At 41.7% G+C, this 17,274-nt stretch overlaps 1 protein-coding gene across 1 annotated transcript; it reads right to left on the minus strand.

Annotated features, from left to right (window-relative positions):
* Nucleotides 1–1,176: 1,176 nt before the first annotated feature.
* Nucleotides 1,177–16,221, minus strand: lonrf2 (LON peptidase N-terminal domain and ring finger 2). The gene is made up of 12 exons (XM_061842015.1): nucleotides 14,857–16,221; nucleotides 10,242–10,360; nucleotides 8,820–8,942; nucleotides 8,589–8,744; nucleotides 7,838–8,063; nucleotides 7,070–7,169; nucleotides 6,879–6,993; nucleotides 5,274–5,395; nucleotides 5,003–5,189; nucleotides 3,876–4,010; nucleotides 3,638–3,787; nucleotides 1,177–3,266 (listed from the first exon to the last, which is right to left on the minus strand). Exons 1-12 carry the CDS (start codon nucleotides 15,557–15,559, stop codon nucleotides 3,108–3,110), a joined length of 2,295 nt encoding a protein of 764 aa, XP_061697999.1. The 5' UTR covers nucleotides 15,560–16,221; the 3' UTR covers nucleotides 1,177–3,107.
* Nucleotides 16,222–17,274: the final 1,053 nt, after the last annotated feature.

A 17,274-nucleotide genomic window follows, 5' to 3' on the forward strand; every position in this document is an offset into this window, starting at 1 on the left:
CATGTCGTAAATTCCGCCAATGAGAGAGATCACAAACATTTGGAAGGACAGAAGAGAAGAGGAAAAACAACACAAGTACATTTAGCCTTTCTCACCGGAACGTTCCCTACCGATACAGAAAACCACACCTGCTTTTAACTTTTTTTTTTTAAAATATTCTTTTTCTAGCATTAAATAAACAACAATTTTCATTCCCACGCATCCGACAGACCACAAGGGTGCAAATTGATGTATTTTTAAGTTCTTTTGAGTTTAAAAGAGGATAAATGCTGCTACCGATACATTCGGGACGTTTGCTGCAAACATCACACGCCTGGCGAGAAAAGCGCGTAAATGTACTGCGAGCATGCACTCACACAACGAGATGTGGAAAAAGGCCTCCATGTTACATAAACACTGACAACTCACATTCAAGCATCAACAGTAAGTAGGACTACAAGACTATCGAGGAGACGGAGGAGGGTACCGAAATGCACCACAAGCCACCGTCCGGATCGAGTTGAGAACAACTAACGTTGGCGCCGATATGCTATCAACCCGACGCGGAAGATTATGTACATTTCAGTTTTTGCTTTTTTTTCCTCTACATAGTTGCCAGAAAATAGAAGAATGCTTAAGTTACAGCTGCACATAGCTACAGCGTTGTAATGTACACAGATTGAGGTCCACCCCACCCCCAACAGACCGCGGTAATAATATAAAATATATAATGAAAAATAAAATCAAAATAGGACTCTATTAAAACTCAGACATGAGTATTGCTATAGCTGTAATGCTACAACACCAAGTAGGGGAGTTTGGTTCCCAAGGCTCGTGTGGTGCCTAAATGGGCTGCGCTAGCAATTACATCATAAATGGCCTGTATTAATATTCAAGATTAAAAACTGTCCGAAATACTGCGGTAGTAGAGTGAAGTACAGTCCCCCAGGCTAGTTTACTGCCCTAAATTGGCCGCAGTTGCAGCTGAAAACAATGAAAATCAGAGTCCTGTTTTTAAGTTTTCACGTAATATTATGGTAGGTTGCTATGGCGACACCTCAGTGGTGGAACATTCTCTCGAGCTAATGCGCTACCTAAAAGGGCTGTGGTAGAAACTATAACACAGACCATTTAAAAGTAAAATATCTTGTGTTTGAATATATATATATATATATATATATATATATATATACACACATCTGTTTTTTTTTGAGCTACTTATCCTCACAAGGGTCACAAGATTGCTGGAGCCTATCCCAGCTATGAATGGGCAGGAGGCAGGGTACACCCTGGACTGGTTCCCAGCAAATTAATCCCAGGGCACATACAGACAACAGTCGCACTCACAATCACACTTTGGGCCAATTTAGAGCACAGGTGTCAAAGTCAAGGCCCGGGGGCCAGGTGCGGCCCACGACATGATTTTATGTGGCCCCCGAAGGCAAATCACTTGTATCAACTTCCATGATTTTATGTTCAATTTTGAACCAAAACTTCAAACTGTCATATCAAAAATGATGACTTTGAGATATTGCAACCATTTTTGGGTTACCAAACATCAACAATAGTTGGAAAACCCATTACCCTTGAGTTCTGATTCCAAAACTCGTTCATACATTTAATGTGTAAATATGATGGATCAATTAAAGATTTTCATGGTTTCAGTCATAATGGCCCTTTGACAGAAGCCGTAACTACAATGTGGCCCAAATCTCTCAAAGTCTCCAATGAATGCACATTTTCGGGATGTGGGAGAAAACTGGAATGCCTGGGGGGGGAGACCATGCTATAGGTACTAGAAAATCAAGCATCACTACAGCCTTCCACAATTCGGGCCTTCATGGCAGAGAGGGCCAACGAAACTGTGGGGGTGTTTTAAAGCTGCATCGAGAGGATGAAATAATATTGTGGCCAAATATGGGGAGGGGGATCTCCAGAGCACTCAGGGCATAAGATTTGGCCCAAAGTTCACCTTCTGATAAGCCACTCATTTATTTAAGCATGCAGCTGAAAGAAATGATCCATGGCTGTTCTTGAATGGCTCAGCCAGAGCCCTGACTTAAACCCAATTGAGCATCTCAGATTGTCCACTTACGTTCATCAACCAACCTAACAGAACTGTTGAGAGGCTCTGCGAGGAATGACAGCGGATTCCCGAAATCCAGGTGTGGGAAAAACCATTTGCATCGTTCCAAGATTTAGGGCTGTATTAGCTCAAAAGCCTGCAGCAAAGGCTCTGAAAACGTATGGCTCGGATATTTCAGTTTTTGTAACAAATCTGCAAAAATTTCGACAATTCTGTTTTTTTTCCCGTCAGTATGGGGTGCCGTGTGAACATTAATGAGGGAAATCTTTTTTGAGCAAATGGCTGCAATACAACAAGTGGAAAATTTAAGGGTGTCTTGAATATTTTCCATAAATGTACAGATTTAAATAACTATACATGTATCTGTGTTTGTGTTCCGCTGACTGAGCACCAAGACCAAATACTGTACATCAATTAGATCCAAAATATTGTGGTGATTGTTTTGATACTTCCAGAGGTTGACTTGGGCATAGGTTGCGCTGTCCATACATTGCGGTTATGACTACTAGCAGTTTTGTGACATAAAACATTAGGATTTATTTTCAATGTAATTTTTATTTAAATATATGCGCATGAAGGAAAACGCGTTACATCCATAAAATCAAAAATGTTGGTGTGACTGTTCCGATTCTGTCAAAGGTTGAAGAGGACGTTGAGAAAAATGTTCACAGACATTGCGGTGATGATGACTTGGAGTTTTGTGACATAAAACATAAAAAAATAAAATATTTAAGCCTATAGGAAAACCTTTTTGTTTTTAATTATATCGACTGCAGGGGACTCTGTGGAGACATCTCCGCAACCAGTGGAGACTCGAGTCGACATCCGGTCACCAACTACTCTCCGGGTCAGTGAGAACAGGGGGGCTCGTTTTCCATTGTTGACGTGAATTAAAAGAATAAGAAGAAGCGACAGTCGCAGCATTTAAGCAAACAGGAATTGTAGAAAAACAAGATGCAGACGACATAAAAAAAAAAAAAAAAGTGACTGGATCAGCGGGTTTTGCGCAAATGTTCATTAGGGTCCCGTCGTACATCCCTCGTCACCGCGGCCTCTTGCGCATGACGAAGATGAGCACCTTGCGGATGGCCAGGAGCCGCTCCTTCAGGGCGCTCATGGATAGGATGGTGAGCTGGGCCCGGTTCTCAAGCGGCAGCACAGCCAGGAGCCACCAGCACCAAGCCGGGCCGCTGCCACTCGCCTGCGCAAAACATACAAAACGCTACATTCAATTTTGCCGCCTGAATGGGTACGACCGCAACAGTTGTCGAGTGACGTTCCCGAGGCTAATTTGAGTTGCGGTCGCAACTGTTGGAGTTGTCGACCGCAGGAATGTAAAGATTAGTGTTTAAGTTATATATTTTCTTAATCCTCACTTTGTTCAACAACCTGATGTGAGAGAACAATTGAGATTAAATTTGGATTCCACACCCAAAAATTTGTTGAAAACAGCTATCAGATGTAACGCAACAATAATTGTGTTCCTTTGGCCTTCTTTACTACCAATCTTAGAAAAAAGACACTTTGGCCCTTTTCAAAATTGTCCCTTTTTTCGTCCAGAGAAGAACCCACCTGGGGGTCGGGATCTTTGCCGGGCAGTTGACCAAAGTGACCGACGATTTGAGTCTTCATGTTTTCTTTGAGCGACGTGAACCAGTTGCTGGCCTGCTCGTAGACGGCGTCATGTAGCTTCAGCAGCTCCACCAACTCGTCGCCTTCCACCTGTAGCGCACGACAAGACATTTGGATTCAATGTAAACTTTTTTGAGGGGGGGGTTTGTGGGGGACAGTCCAGACCTGCTTTGCCCACCTTTTTGTCTTCCAGATACTCGATTTTGGCAGTGTGGTAGCCATCTCTCTGGCCATGACTTAAGACTTTGAAGCGAGACACCCCGACAGTCTCCACCACTGAGCGCCCGTCGGGGAAAAACTTGACATCTTGGACCTGGTCAGACAAACCCGTTGAGTTTGTTTTGGAACACTAAATCGGGGGTCGGAAAATGTTTGTGCTCAAGGGCCACATTTGATTTTTCCAACTTGACAGATGGGTCAGATCATTTGTAGATTAATTAGGTTAAGTCAAGATGACCCTTGTGAGAATAAGCGGCTATGAAAATGGATGGGTGGATGTAGGTAAAATAAATGGAGACACGAATAAAAAATGTGCTTACTGTTTTAATTCTATGCATAATTGAGCTAAAATGTATTCCCTTTTTTATTTCAAAGGCAAATGAGTAAGTATTGTACTTACTAATACTGGTTAAAAAATATTGATAGAATTGATTTATTGTATCACTTGCAATTACTCAAGTAAGCCATTAAGGAGAGTGAAGACGTATTTTGAATGTCCAACTTTTATTAAAGTTCAATGAATAAAGAAAGTTATTTATTCATATTAATTTATGGGAATATTTACAAGGACTTGTTCCTTGCATTATTTAAAATAAATCAATTAACATTATTTGCTTACATAAATGAATACCTATTTCATCCATCTTATTTGAGAAAAAAAACAGATTAAAGCAAATAATTAACATTAATTTGTGTCCAATATTTTCTGGAATGTAATTTTAATTATATTCAAAATTATATTTTGTTTGTTTTATTATTTATATCTTTAGGAAACAATTTTCAAAAAAGAAAATAATTACCCTTAAATTCAACTTTAATTACAGCAGAAAAATGTTTTAATTTACTAAAAATATTCATCATTTAAAAAAGCTGAATTAAAAACTTGAATTTTAAAAATAGAATACAAGTATTAAAATATGTGTTAAATAGCAATAGCAACAATAAAAATACTAAATCCCTCATTCATGCTATTGTTTATAATTTAATTATGTTAGAGATTAAAAAATTAAAAACTTTGATTGTAAATTTTTTCTGGAGGTGAATTCATTGGGAAAATATTGCTGGGAGGAAGCGAGTGCCGTTCACCTGTAGCATGCAGCCGTAGTCGGCGAAGCCTTTGAGTTCGTCGGCGATGCACATGCCAAACTGCTTGGTGCCCGTCTCCATGGAGCGCCGAATCATGAGGCGGTACCGCGGCTCGAACACGTGCAGCGGGCAGGGGATTGTGGGGAAGGCCATGGTGCAAACGAAGATGGGCACTTCCTGGTTCAAGCTGGAGCGCGAGTACATTTTGGGAGTGAGTCGCAAGGATTACGTTGTCCCGAGTGTGTTTACAGCGCCACCTGTTCAAACTCACTTGGAGAGCTCCTTCATTTCCTCCTCGTGAATCTTCTTCCTCTCCGCCAGCTCGTTGGTGAGGTAGCGCTGCAGCACCTCCTCCATCAGCAGCGTCTTGTTGTAGCCTCGGGTGGCCAAGAACTGTCGTGGGTGACATGCGGCAGCTATAAATTGTTGCTCACATACATATAAATCTTGAGTACCTTTGAAGTAGTCCTGGAAATTGCCATAACTGAGCAAACAATGCCAACTTCCAACCAAAACGGCAGACTTTCTTTTCACGCTTGGCTTCTAGCGACATTTTAATGGGTGTACTCATGATAGGTAGACACAACCAAGTTCATCTTGATTTTGGGGATCAATTTTTAAAAAGTAGAACAATACCTGGAAATTGCTACAACTATCCCCAAAGAACCTTTTCAAATGAAAAACATGGACTCCATGTGTACTTTTTAGGGCATGGGATTCTAAAAGACACTTTTGTGGATCAGACATGTCTATCAAAATCCACGTTGCAAACTTGAAACTGGCTCTGGGGACTGAACTTTCAACAAAAGACTAATGAGTTATGATTCAAGATGTGTAAAGGGGGCATAATGACCCTAAAATGGTGGCTGGTCTTGAGACCAACTTTTCGCAATGGTTATGCCCAACTCTTTTACTTAGGTGTACACAAATTTTCTAAATCTACTACTTTTCTTTCGGCTTGTCCCGTTAGGGCTCGCCACAGTGTGTCATCTCAGATGAACGTTCATATTTGTTTGGCACACTTTTTACGCTGGATGCCCTTCCTGATGCAACCCCTCTTGGGGAGCGGAGGTGCAGTGAGAAACTCACGACCCCCGGCTTACCAAACCAATGGTCGAACCACTGAGCTCTGGGGCCTCTACTTTTCTAATAATAAAAGGAAAAAGGTAGAAACAATCTTTTTTTTCTCCTGATAAAAGAACAGATTACAGTATTTTCCGCACGATAAGGTGCACCTAAAAGCCTTTCATTTTCTCAAAAGCCAAAAGTTCACCTTATAATCCGGTGCGCCTTATATATGGATCAATCTTGAGCCTTTAGTGCAGCGCCATCTAATGGATGCATAATGTAACCCAAGCCTCCACTGTAGGGTTTATTCTATGCGCCTTATACGTGGGAAACTTTTTAAAATAGGCCATTCATTGGAGGTCCGCCTTATAGTGCGGAAAAAAACGGTAATCTTTAATTTGGCCGTGTCTGTGTTTACAAAACAAATAATCTGTAAGCCTTAAAACATGATTCAAAATGCTCTACTTTGGCTAGCACTCTAGAGCTAGAGCTAGTTTTTCGAAGATGGCTATTATTCAAAGTTAATTCTTTGAGTGCAAACAATCTTTGGAAAACTAGCTCTGGCAGTAATAGCAATATACTGCCAACCAAGTTTCCCGATGGTTAAGATAAAGTGCCAAGTAACTAACAAATGCACAAAAGAAACTCAATGTGCATGAGTCTGCAAAAAAAACGGTGATTCACTGATTAAAGAGAAAGCTTATTGTTACTTCTATAATTTCAGCGCTTCAAATTTTCATTATGTTTGTTTTATAAAATGAAAATACGAACAAAATCTCCAACATCACCCTAAAATGGTAATACTCACCTCTGAGAGGTTCTCCTTGCACAGAGGGCAGTTGGGGTTGTGGTCCAGGCAGCGCTCGAGACACTTGAGGCAAAAAGTGTGTCCACAGGGTGTGGCCACCGGCTCGTAGAACAACCTGGAAGAAGACGACGACATTAGGGAAGGAAATGTGAATTTATCCCCCCGTCACCTTAACCATACTCGACTCTCACCTCATACAGAGCGAACACTCCATGTCGCCACTGTCCAACAGCTCAGCGGGCACCACTCTCCCCGTGCGTGCTGTCGCCATCTTGACGCTGCTCGACTCACCTACAGAAGAGAAAGCCGAGACAACCATTTGACCCTTTGCCCCAAGTGCCAATGCCTCTAATGTGGAGAAGTAGAAGACTTTATTCATGTTGAGGAAGAATCTACCTAAATTGTGCGCAGAAGATGTAGAATCTACCTCAATTGCCCAGAGAAGAAGATAAATCTACCTCTAGCGTGTGTAGAAGAGAGCGCTAGTTTTTGTACGCAGCACGACACGCACAAACGCAAAATATATATTTTTAATTTAATGAATATAAAAAACGTTCACAAAAATTGGCCACATGTGGAGGTCTTCCTTTTCTGAGGTATGCCAGCGCTAACAGGACCGGTAAAAGTCACGTCCTCGGCACATATATTCCACCAGTCTCATTCTTACCGTTTCCGCTCGAGTGCCCCCTTGTGGCCGTTAGAAAAAAAAATGCACAAATTAGCCGCATCACCGCATAAACCGCAGGGTTGAAAGCGTGTGAAAAAAGTCGCGGCTTGTAGGCCGGAAATTACAGTAAATATTTATAAAGTCTTTCTTTGTGAATATCTAACTTCACAACGTACCAGTACGTGCAGTATATATCAACGGCATATGGTTTGGCACAGCTTGTGTATATTTCTTGAGATTTCAATTTGTGTATTCATGATATTATTATGTATTAATCTGATGTGTTACCAACCTGGTTTGAGCATCTTGGCAGGAGGACTGAAGCATCCATCATCACTCTGCTTTCTCTTAAGGCCAAAGGGTGGCGCTGGCGGTACAGAACCCAGAACGTCGGCCAGGCTCTTGTTGCTGGTGCCGCTTCCCTCAGGCAGCGGATCACAAGACTCCCACGCTCTGGAAGACAACTCTCCTTTCAAGGCGCTTACTGTCACGCTCGAGTCAGAATCCTGCGCAGAAACCTATAATGCAAGGCCAGAACAACGTTTTAACCACATAAAAAAGGACGCTAGTGTGGTGCCTTGGCTTAATTTTTGTTTAATGATTAATTAACTCCATGACCACGCTCGTAACATAAAACACTCAAAAATCATCTTCACCCATTAGAAATAATGCCAAAAATCCAATCAAGCACCTCCAAAAAAAATAGACTTTACCCCAATCTCATCTGTTTGATCATTATTGGACGATAATTAGCACGCTATGCTGATCGGCCAATCGGCTTTAGTTTGACAGTGACCCTCATCTGGGTGTGGCTTTACTATGCTTAAAGCCCATTTTTTTGAAGAACTGATCACGATTTACAAAACTCCTGCTTGATGTGAAGATCGCTGCAACCATAGCCAGCCAGCTTAAGAAAATAAATAAAAATAAATCAAATGAGTTATGGTATCTCGAAAAAAACCTATCAAGCCAAGGTACCACTATATAATGTACAATATTACTTAGTACACTTCAAAATGTTTTTTGCTTGTTTTGATTTTTACCTGCGGGGATGAAGCGGGCTTCTGCGCGAGGGGTCTCAGGGTCCTCAGCAGGACGGGGGCCTTGAAGGGGCGCGAGGCCACCCCGCCCTGGAGGGGATGAAGTGGTGTGGGCATGTCTTGGTTCTCAAACACTGAGGAGAAGAGCTCAGCGAGAACCTGCGCAAAAGCAAACACTTGAGTATGGCCGGCGGAACAGCTACATGACAACAAATTGACACGCGCCGGGCTTGCCTTCTGGGCCTCAAGTCTGACTTTTGTCCAGTTGGGTTTGAGAGCCACACACAGAAAGTACTCCTGGAGGGCCTCATCGTTGCGTGACGCTTTGCTTAGTGTGGTGGCCTTTAGGTAGTGAGCCTGCGAACACAAAGACAAACAAATGACATATTTTGAAATCATTGTGTTTACATGACCAACTGTATTAAAAAGGAATAATTTTGTTGGGCATTTTGGCCAATTATGAAAGTGCACACCACGCCTCTGGATTTAAAAAAAAACAAACAAACAAAAAAAAAGGCTACAACTCCCCCGTCTTACATATTTTCAATCACAAAAATAAACAAAGTATAAAATGAGAATTTAAAACCTACTAAAATGAGGGTGAAAAAGTTACATTAAAAAATAAAAAATTAAATGCAGTCTGATTGGGTGTACAAAAAATGTTACATTTGAAATAAGGTACAAAAATAGGGTTGAAAATATGAGAACAAAAGAATTCAACAGAATAAGTTGAACAAATGCAAAATAAACCATCAAATGGAAAATATACCAAATATTAATAAAAAAATAAAAATACAAAATTAATAAAAATAAAGAAAAATAAAAGTACAACAATCAGGAAAAAGAAATTGGGAAAAGGGAAAACCACAAAGTAAAAAAAAGAGAAAAACAAAAAAAAAATACTAAATAAAATTGTTGAAAAAAGTAAAGAAAATCAACAATCATTTTTTAAACAATGGAAAAAAAATAAATGGGGAAAGTCTAAACTAGTTGCATGGGACTCAAAAGTGGGTCACTGACCATTTTGGGTGGGTCTGACAGCTATCCATCCATCCATCCATTTTCTTTGCCGCTTATCCTCATGAGGGTCGCGGGGAGTGCTGGAGCCTATCCCAGCTGTCAACGGGGAGGAGGCCAGGTACACCCTGAAGTGGCTGCCAGCCAATCGCAGGGCTCATGGAGACAAATAACACTTGCACTCACAATCATAACTATGGGCAATTTAGAGTGTCCAATTAATGTTGCATGTTTTGGGGATGTGGGAGGAAACAAGAGTGCCCGGAGAAAACCCACGCAGGCACGGGGAGAACATTTAAACTCAACACCGGCGGGTCTGGGATCGAACCCGGGACCTCAGAACTGTGAGTTATTATTAGTTGTTATAGTTATTAACGTCTATACAAGTGGGCCATAACTATGCTAAAAAAAAAGGTCATTGCCGGTGACCACAGTTGAGAACCACTGGATTAAATAAACACAAAAATGACCAAAAAGAGGAAAATGAAACAAAAATAAAATCTCTACTTAGTAAAAAAAAAAAAAAGCATGTTCCCTTTTGTCTTTTATCTATCACGTGCTAACATTCGGACAAAGAGCGAAATACTTTTGTTAAAGGTTCATAAAGATACAACTGGATTCTGCCACCACCAAACTCACCTTTGGCCAGAGAGGTTTAATTTGGCACAGGCTGCTGGCGTCCTGGACCGCCCGACCCACGTTACTCATCTCCATGTGTAGCTCAGCCCGCTGGCACAGGAGGCGGCCTGAGGATGGCGCTGCACACACACACAAACACACCATTTATACTAAGTCAGGTCAAGTAGACAACATAAGTAGGCCAGTCAGCATAACGTGACATACAGGCTACACGTGGAGGGGAAGGACCAAAAAACAGCAGCACACTCAATCCTATCAGTATAGCTAATGAAAGACATTTGTTGTTTTGATTTCAATTTTTCTTTTAAAAATGAGGACATTTTTAATAAATGACAACCCAACCTTTGAAAACATTAAATTGTCATGGCGACAAAATTTGTGAACAGTAGCGTACATGGACTGTTTCTGTTGAAAATGATATCTTTCTACCAAAACCTGACTTCCCCAAAAGGAACACGTTCTTTTCCACAATGTCTGCAAAGGGGGCAAGTTGGGGTGGAGGGGGAAATAGACCCTTTCCACTATATCTGTGGAAAATTATGCAAGTTAATGCTCAGGAATGCTGTGGGGAGTTTGCACGGTCTATCCATGCCTTTGTGGGTTTTCTCCGGGTACTCCGGTTTCCTCCCACATCCCAAAAAATGTGCACGGTCGGTTTGTTGAAGACTCTAAACTGTCCGTATGTATGAGTTAGAATGATTGCTCGTTTGTGTGTCAAACAACTGGCTGGCAACCAGTTCAAGGTGTACCCCACCTCTTCCCGGAGCTAGCTGGGATACACACCAACATACCCGTGACCCTAGTGAGGATAAGGGGTGTAGAAAATTGATGTTAACGCTTGTTTGCTATCATCAGGAGAACTAAAGCAAATCACAGGAGACAAAAAAAAAAAAAAACCACGTCACTTGCTTTTCTTTGACATTAAAATCAAAAAGGTGATTTGCTCTGCCCTTGTGTCACGCATGGGTGTATGAAAGTGAATGACATCAATTTTGTTGCACAATGGCCTGCTTGAAATGGTAATTCTATCGCGCCATAATGCTTTACTGTGGTATTGAATTGCTCCATGGAGAAGACTTAAAAAAAAAAAACAGCTTTCTGCGATACTCATTCCTGCAAGACTGTCATTTGATGAATGAGCAGTGACGTCTGCGACTGGCATGTGGCACGAGTAAAACGACAGGAGGCGTTGTATGTCACGGCAAGTGTCGCCAAGGCCACCGGCGTGATTGCTTCCTTGCTCGCTGCCACCATTGCTGTGCCTTTTGCCAGGCAAATGACGAATCAGTGTCGTAAACACACGCTTGGCCATTTGTGTAGCATAAAATGGCTTCCAAGTCGTTCATATTTCCCTACATAGGATTGACTTGAGCTGGGCCCCAAGTAAACGGAAACTTACACAAGATGATGAAATTACCCCCCCCCCCCCCAAAAAAAAAAGCAAGCTCAGACTGTACATACACAGGAAAAGCTCTATGTCAGTTTGACTTAGAGGTCTGCGTGACTAGTCACCAGACTATCCAATGTCCACTAATGTATGCAAAATGCGACACAAAACTGTGCTCCGCGGCCAGGACTACGCCCCGATTAGCAAGGCTGGCTAGCTAGCGTCACAAATGCAGACGTGGAAAATCCGGAACAGAGGTGCCTGGCAACGAAGTCACGGTAGCGGATCATCGCGCCACTAAGTCAAGCCTCTAATCATCACCGCCTCTGTAGCAGCTTTGTTGCCAGATTATGTCCAATAATGCAACAACGACTGTGTGCCAGCGAGAACTTTATTCATCTTTGAAGCTACGTTAGGAGGACACATAGTGCATGTTACTGCAGTAATGCCTGTTGGAATGAGATGGGAAATGAGTAAATACAATGATGAAACAAAGCTGAATAAGTGTTTGTCAGTACTAAAGCAGAAACTTACAACATGCTAGACTGTGGCGATATAAGACTGGCTCGTTAAAGCCTAACTCGAAATGATATTTTCCATATTTTTTTCCATGCCGTGCCTTAGAAAATTTGTATGTAAGTATATATGAAAAGTCTGTGGCGATATAAGACTGGCTCGTTAAAGCCTAACTCGAAATGATATTTTCCATATTTTTTTCTATGCCGTGCCTTAGAAAATTTGTACATGAAAAATATGTCAGTCAGTGGAACTACAAAATTTGGGGACTGCTCTTATTTTTATTTTGTGATTGTTGGACTGTCAGTGCAGTCAAAATAGTTTTAACAATTTAGCCATTTATTTGTTGTTCGAAACAATGCAATTTTGCGTGCAATTGTAATACCTTGATTTTTGTAAGATTAGTCTATATTAAGATTAATTTTTCCAATAAATCTGTGAGCATGTATATACATACATACATATATTAACAATTGGATTAAGCAAAGATATGAAGTTAGATAGTTCACAATTCAGGGCTGCTGACTCGATAGGACGATATTGGTTCATTTAGAAACGATTCAGTGGCTGGAAATCAATTCAGTAAGTTTTGAGCCAAAAATGAATCCAGTGATCTAATATTGTACTATGTTTTCTAATTGACTATGAGTCTACTTAAATGTATGGATTGCTTTACAATAACATGAAATAGAAAGCAACAACTTGTTTTATTTATATTACAGTATTTCACCTTTGATGTCATTGTTGGGCCATGTTTTTCCTCGAGCTAGAGCTGTTTAATTGGTTTTAGAATGATGAAGGTATCCTTGGAAAAACATCTGTAATTAAGGTCTCATAGCGGGCTCCAAAGTTTGGTTATAAATGAAACACTGTGAAGTTTACATGAGGTATGTTTTCTCATACTAGTGTTACACATATTGAGCTAAACAAATGAACAAACCTGCTCTTTGGAACACAAGCATGAGCCTGAAACAGAGTCCAGTAGTTGACACTGTCACTGATTTTCCTTTTGTTCGCCAGTTTCCCCTCCTTATACTCTGCTGTTTTGTTAGGGATTAGCAAAATAAAATAAGATAACCATCTTGAAAGGATTGAAAGTGTGTCTCAATTTGCTGCAAGTTCCACACATAAATCCTGATGGATAATCTCTTGCTAGTTTCCTTCTCATCTGCCATCTACCAAAAAATTGCATTTCAACTTTTAATGCATTGCAGCGTGATAGTCACCTACTTGATTTCAAGTGGTATTAGTTTTTAAAAGTAATGTGAACTTTTAAAAAGCAACTGCACCCTGGTATGAATCACTCCCATCCTGACAGCTCAGTTTCAGTGTGTTCTGTTCCTGCTTGGACAAAGTGAACTTTCGCGAGCCCACGTGTGACTCACCGTCCAGCTTGGCTTCGTTACATATCATTTCCATAACCGTGACCTCAATGTTACCCAACATGCTGGCACTTATGAAACACTAATGTCTCATGCACGAGGCATCCAATTACGCACGGACGAGGTACGAGGATGGCAAATAATGACATTTATGCTACAACGCTACACTGTTGTATTATGTCAATATTGCATATATTGCACTGCTTGGGAAGGTTTCCCTGTAAATACTCATATTAACACAAAACTGTTGTTGATTTTGTATTTTAACCAACAGGTGACCCACTTTGTGAAACCCCTTCTACAAATATAAATAAGATTCAATTTGCCAATATTGGGGTCAATTTTTTAATTATTTTTTTTCATGAGTTGGCCACCTGCAAGAAAGTCAATCTTGGTGCATCGTTATTTTAATTCTAAATAATGTGTTGATAATGTAATGGGAGAGATTAAAATCAGAGATTTTAAAGTGGCATTTTTAAAACACAAAAGGTATATGTAATTACATAAACGGGACTAATACACAACTAGATGTGGTTTTTTTTTAAATAAAAAAGTAAATGCTGCAATTATCTGCTTTTCCCTTTGCTCATATAATTAACTTCACATTTAAAGGGATAATATTGTGAATATGAAAGTTATTATTTGATTCAGGGATTCAAGAAAAGGAAGAATACGTAAATATTTCTGGATGATGATATGATTGTAATATATATTTAGACCTTGTGAACCTCCCTGGAGAGAATTCTGTTGAATTTACTGAGTTGATGATATAAATGAATTCATCAGGACGTGTTCAGGGTACACTTTTTTTTTCCTCATAAAAGTGGCCAACAGAAGGAAAATGCTTTATCGTTTTGCAATGCATAAAAACGTCAATTTTTACTCATTTTCTTTTAAATGGTGCATGACTTGATCCGAAAAAGGTACAAATTCCCCTCATTCTACTAATTATAGAAATAGTCATTTTGGTTTGATTAAATAACATACCTAGCATTTGAAGGGATAAAATTCAGAGAAATATTTGGAAAACGTATCCCTTTGACAGTTAAGGAATTACGAAAATGTATTTTTACATCATTTTGTATTCTGTATTGTAAGCATGGAACGCATTTTTTGAATCCTCTCTGTGGTCATGCAGTACTATTTAAAATGTGTGCTCGTTACCGAACGAGGTCTAGTGATATAACGTGACCCGTGAGCGTGGAGATACACTAACGCCACCAGCTGGTAACACCCTGAATTGAACTAGGTAAAAGTAGGTCACCTGTTGCCCAAACAAATACAATAAAATGGAAAAATAAGCACTAAAAAGTTTTTGTTTTTTTCTCACCCAATTCCACCGCCTCGTCGTATTTCTCCAGGGCCTCTGTCAGGTTCCGGCCCTGCCACAGCGCCTCGCCCTCGATCCACAGGCGGCGTGCTTGGCTCTCGGTGGCGAAGAGTTTGTCTAGAAGGCCGCCGAGCACCACGTCTAGCCGGCGGCCGTTCGGGAGAGCCTCCTTCCGCGTGAGGCCTCTCTTGCAGTGCACGCAGTCCGTCACCGCTTCGGCATCCAGGCAGCGTTTGCAGAACGTGTGCCCGCACTCCACCGTGGAAGGTTCGTGGAGCAGGCACCGGCACAATCCGCAGGAAAACAAGTCCAGAGGGTCGTCTTCGCTGCTTTCCCCATCGGCCTCCTCGCTTTCCTCCCCGCCGCTGGTGCTCCGGAGGCCCGGCTCCTTCTCTCGGAGGCTCCGGGCGATGCTGTCCACCAGCAGCGGCAGCTCCTCCGGCCGCAACTTGCCGAGGCTGGCCGCGGCGCAGTACGAGTCCAGCGCCTCGGAGATCCTCCCGGCGCGTACCAGGGAGTCAGCTTTGCGGAGGCACAAGCCCCTGTCCGGTTGCTGGAGGTCGGCCAGCTGCGAGCTGTAGATCTCGGCGGCCAAACTAAAATCTCCGGCACGGCTCGCCTCCGCCGCGACCTCCAGCATCTCGGGGCAGATGCCCGGAGCGGAAGGGTGCGAAAGCGGGTGGAGTAGCAACTCAACCTCCATGATTAATTAAAAAAAAAGTACAATAAAGTCACTATTTAACAATTTAAATTAAAAAAAACACACACAAATACGAGTTACGAAAGGACTAATCGTAACTCTCTGCCGTCCAAGCAAACACCCGAATGTGATCGTGCACTCGCCATTGGGAGTGGATTTGGATTCATCCTGGATTCAACACACCAGATGATTTTTTTTTAACGCGTTAAATAAACCGGGTGCAGTATAGCGAATAAGTAGCTTAAATATCCACCTCACTCGGTGGGGTGGAGGGACTCAAGTCAAGTTTGACGATAAATTAAAGTGCGGCAACCTTAGTTACTAAATAACAATAACTCTCGTCCGCCGGTTGTCTTTTTTTTTTTTTTTAAATACGAGTCAAGTTAGCAACACGTTAACATCAAGCTAACGTCGACCGAGCCGCCCACACACACTAACAGCCACTTTCACAAACAAACCCAAACCCTAATCCAAACGTTTACACGAATGCAAATAATAAAAAAAAAAAACGTCCTCCTTTGTGGCTCAACCAAAACGAAAAGTCAGATATTCTTGTCGTTTGGCCCGGGCAGCTAAAAACGTCGACCAGCTCCGCTCGCTGCCAGTGTTTGTTGCTGCTGTTGTTTAGGTTCGCTGGCTGCAGTTTGATGGCGTCCCATTGGCTAAGACGCATCACATGACGGGCGACGACGCCCCCCATTGGCCCGCTGCTCGTCCCACTTATATAAGGTGCGAGTGTTGTTGTATAACTCCTCTCCAGTCCCGTCACCTCCGTGCGAATGCCACTCACAAGGCACATGATGACACAGACGTGTATGCATATTTACTCATATGGATCACACATCGTATTCACACGAGGGCATGAATATTTCAACATGGCAAACATTTGTGCTAGGATCATCCCAAAATGATGACAAGCGGCTTCCCGCGTTGGGCTCGGCTGCATTGTTTTTATGTAACGCTTTTATATAAGCGGCGTTACAAGCGCGGATGATTTTCTGGAACATGTTGCATATCCGTTTTTTTTTTGTAAATCAAAATGACCCGCACACACACGTTACAAGACAAATCGTGACCCAGTACGAAAGTCATTGTGCAACCAAAATAATGTTATGTGAACCCGTTAACTAACCGCCCCCTTGCACAATATCAATTAACGCCAAAGGGAGTTCCAAAGAGTGTTGGCCTCACACTTCTGAGGACCGGGGTTTAAATTATAGTGACCAAGTCTGTATGAATGCATGTTCATTTCAAAAGAATTCTCATTCAAGTGTTCAAAAAGCTGGACGAGTTGAACCCTGCAGGTGCTCCCCCATGGCAGGAATTTTGATCCCTCAACTTAACTTCGCTCCGATTGCGCTCACAACTGCAGCACGGTACATAAAACATAAAATAATAACATAATAACTACATCAAATATTTGATCATTAAAATACACAACAGCTCCTTTTGAATTAGTATTTGGCACACAGGAAGGAGGTGCAGTGTTTTAGTCCCTCTTGTTGTACATGATTTGTGAAGCCGGTAGTGGGTGACAGACATGAGCAAAACTGAGGTCTCCAACGGCCGCTATGACGATGGCAGGATCAGAGATGTCTGTGGAGGGTCCACTGAAATTCTACTCTCAAGATCGCAGCACACATTAAGTCACTCATGCTTGAATGTAAACAAACAACTGCAGTTTTGTAACACCCGAGAGTTTGAGCTTTCGCGAGCAG

The sequence above is a fragment of the Syngnathoides biaculeatus genome, chromosome 14 (assembly GCF_019802595.1).
Source record: "Syngnathoides biaculeatus isolate LvHL_M chromosome 14, ASM1980259v1, whole genome shotgun sequence".
NCBI lineage: Eukaryota > Metazoa > Chordata > Actinopteri > Syngnathiformes > Syngnathidae > Syngnathoides > Syngnathoides biaculeatus.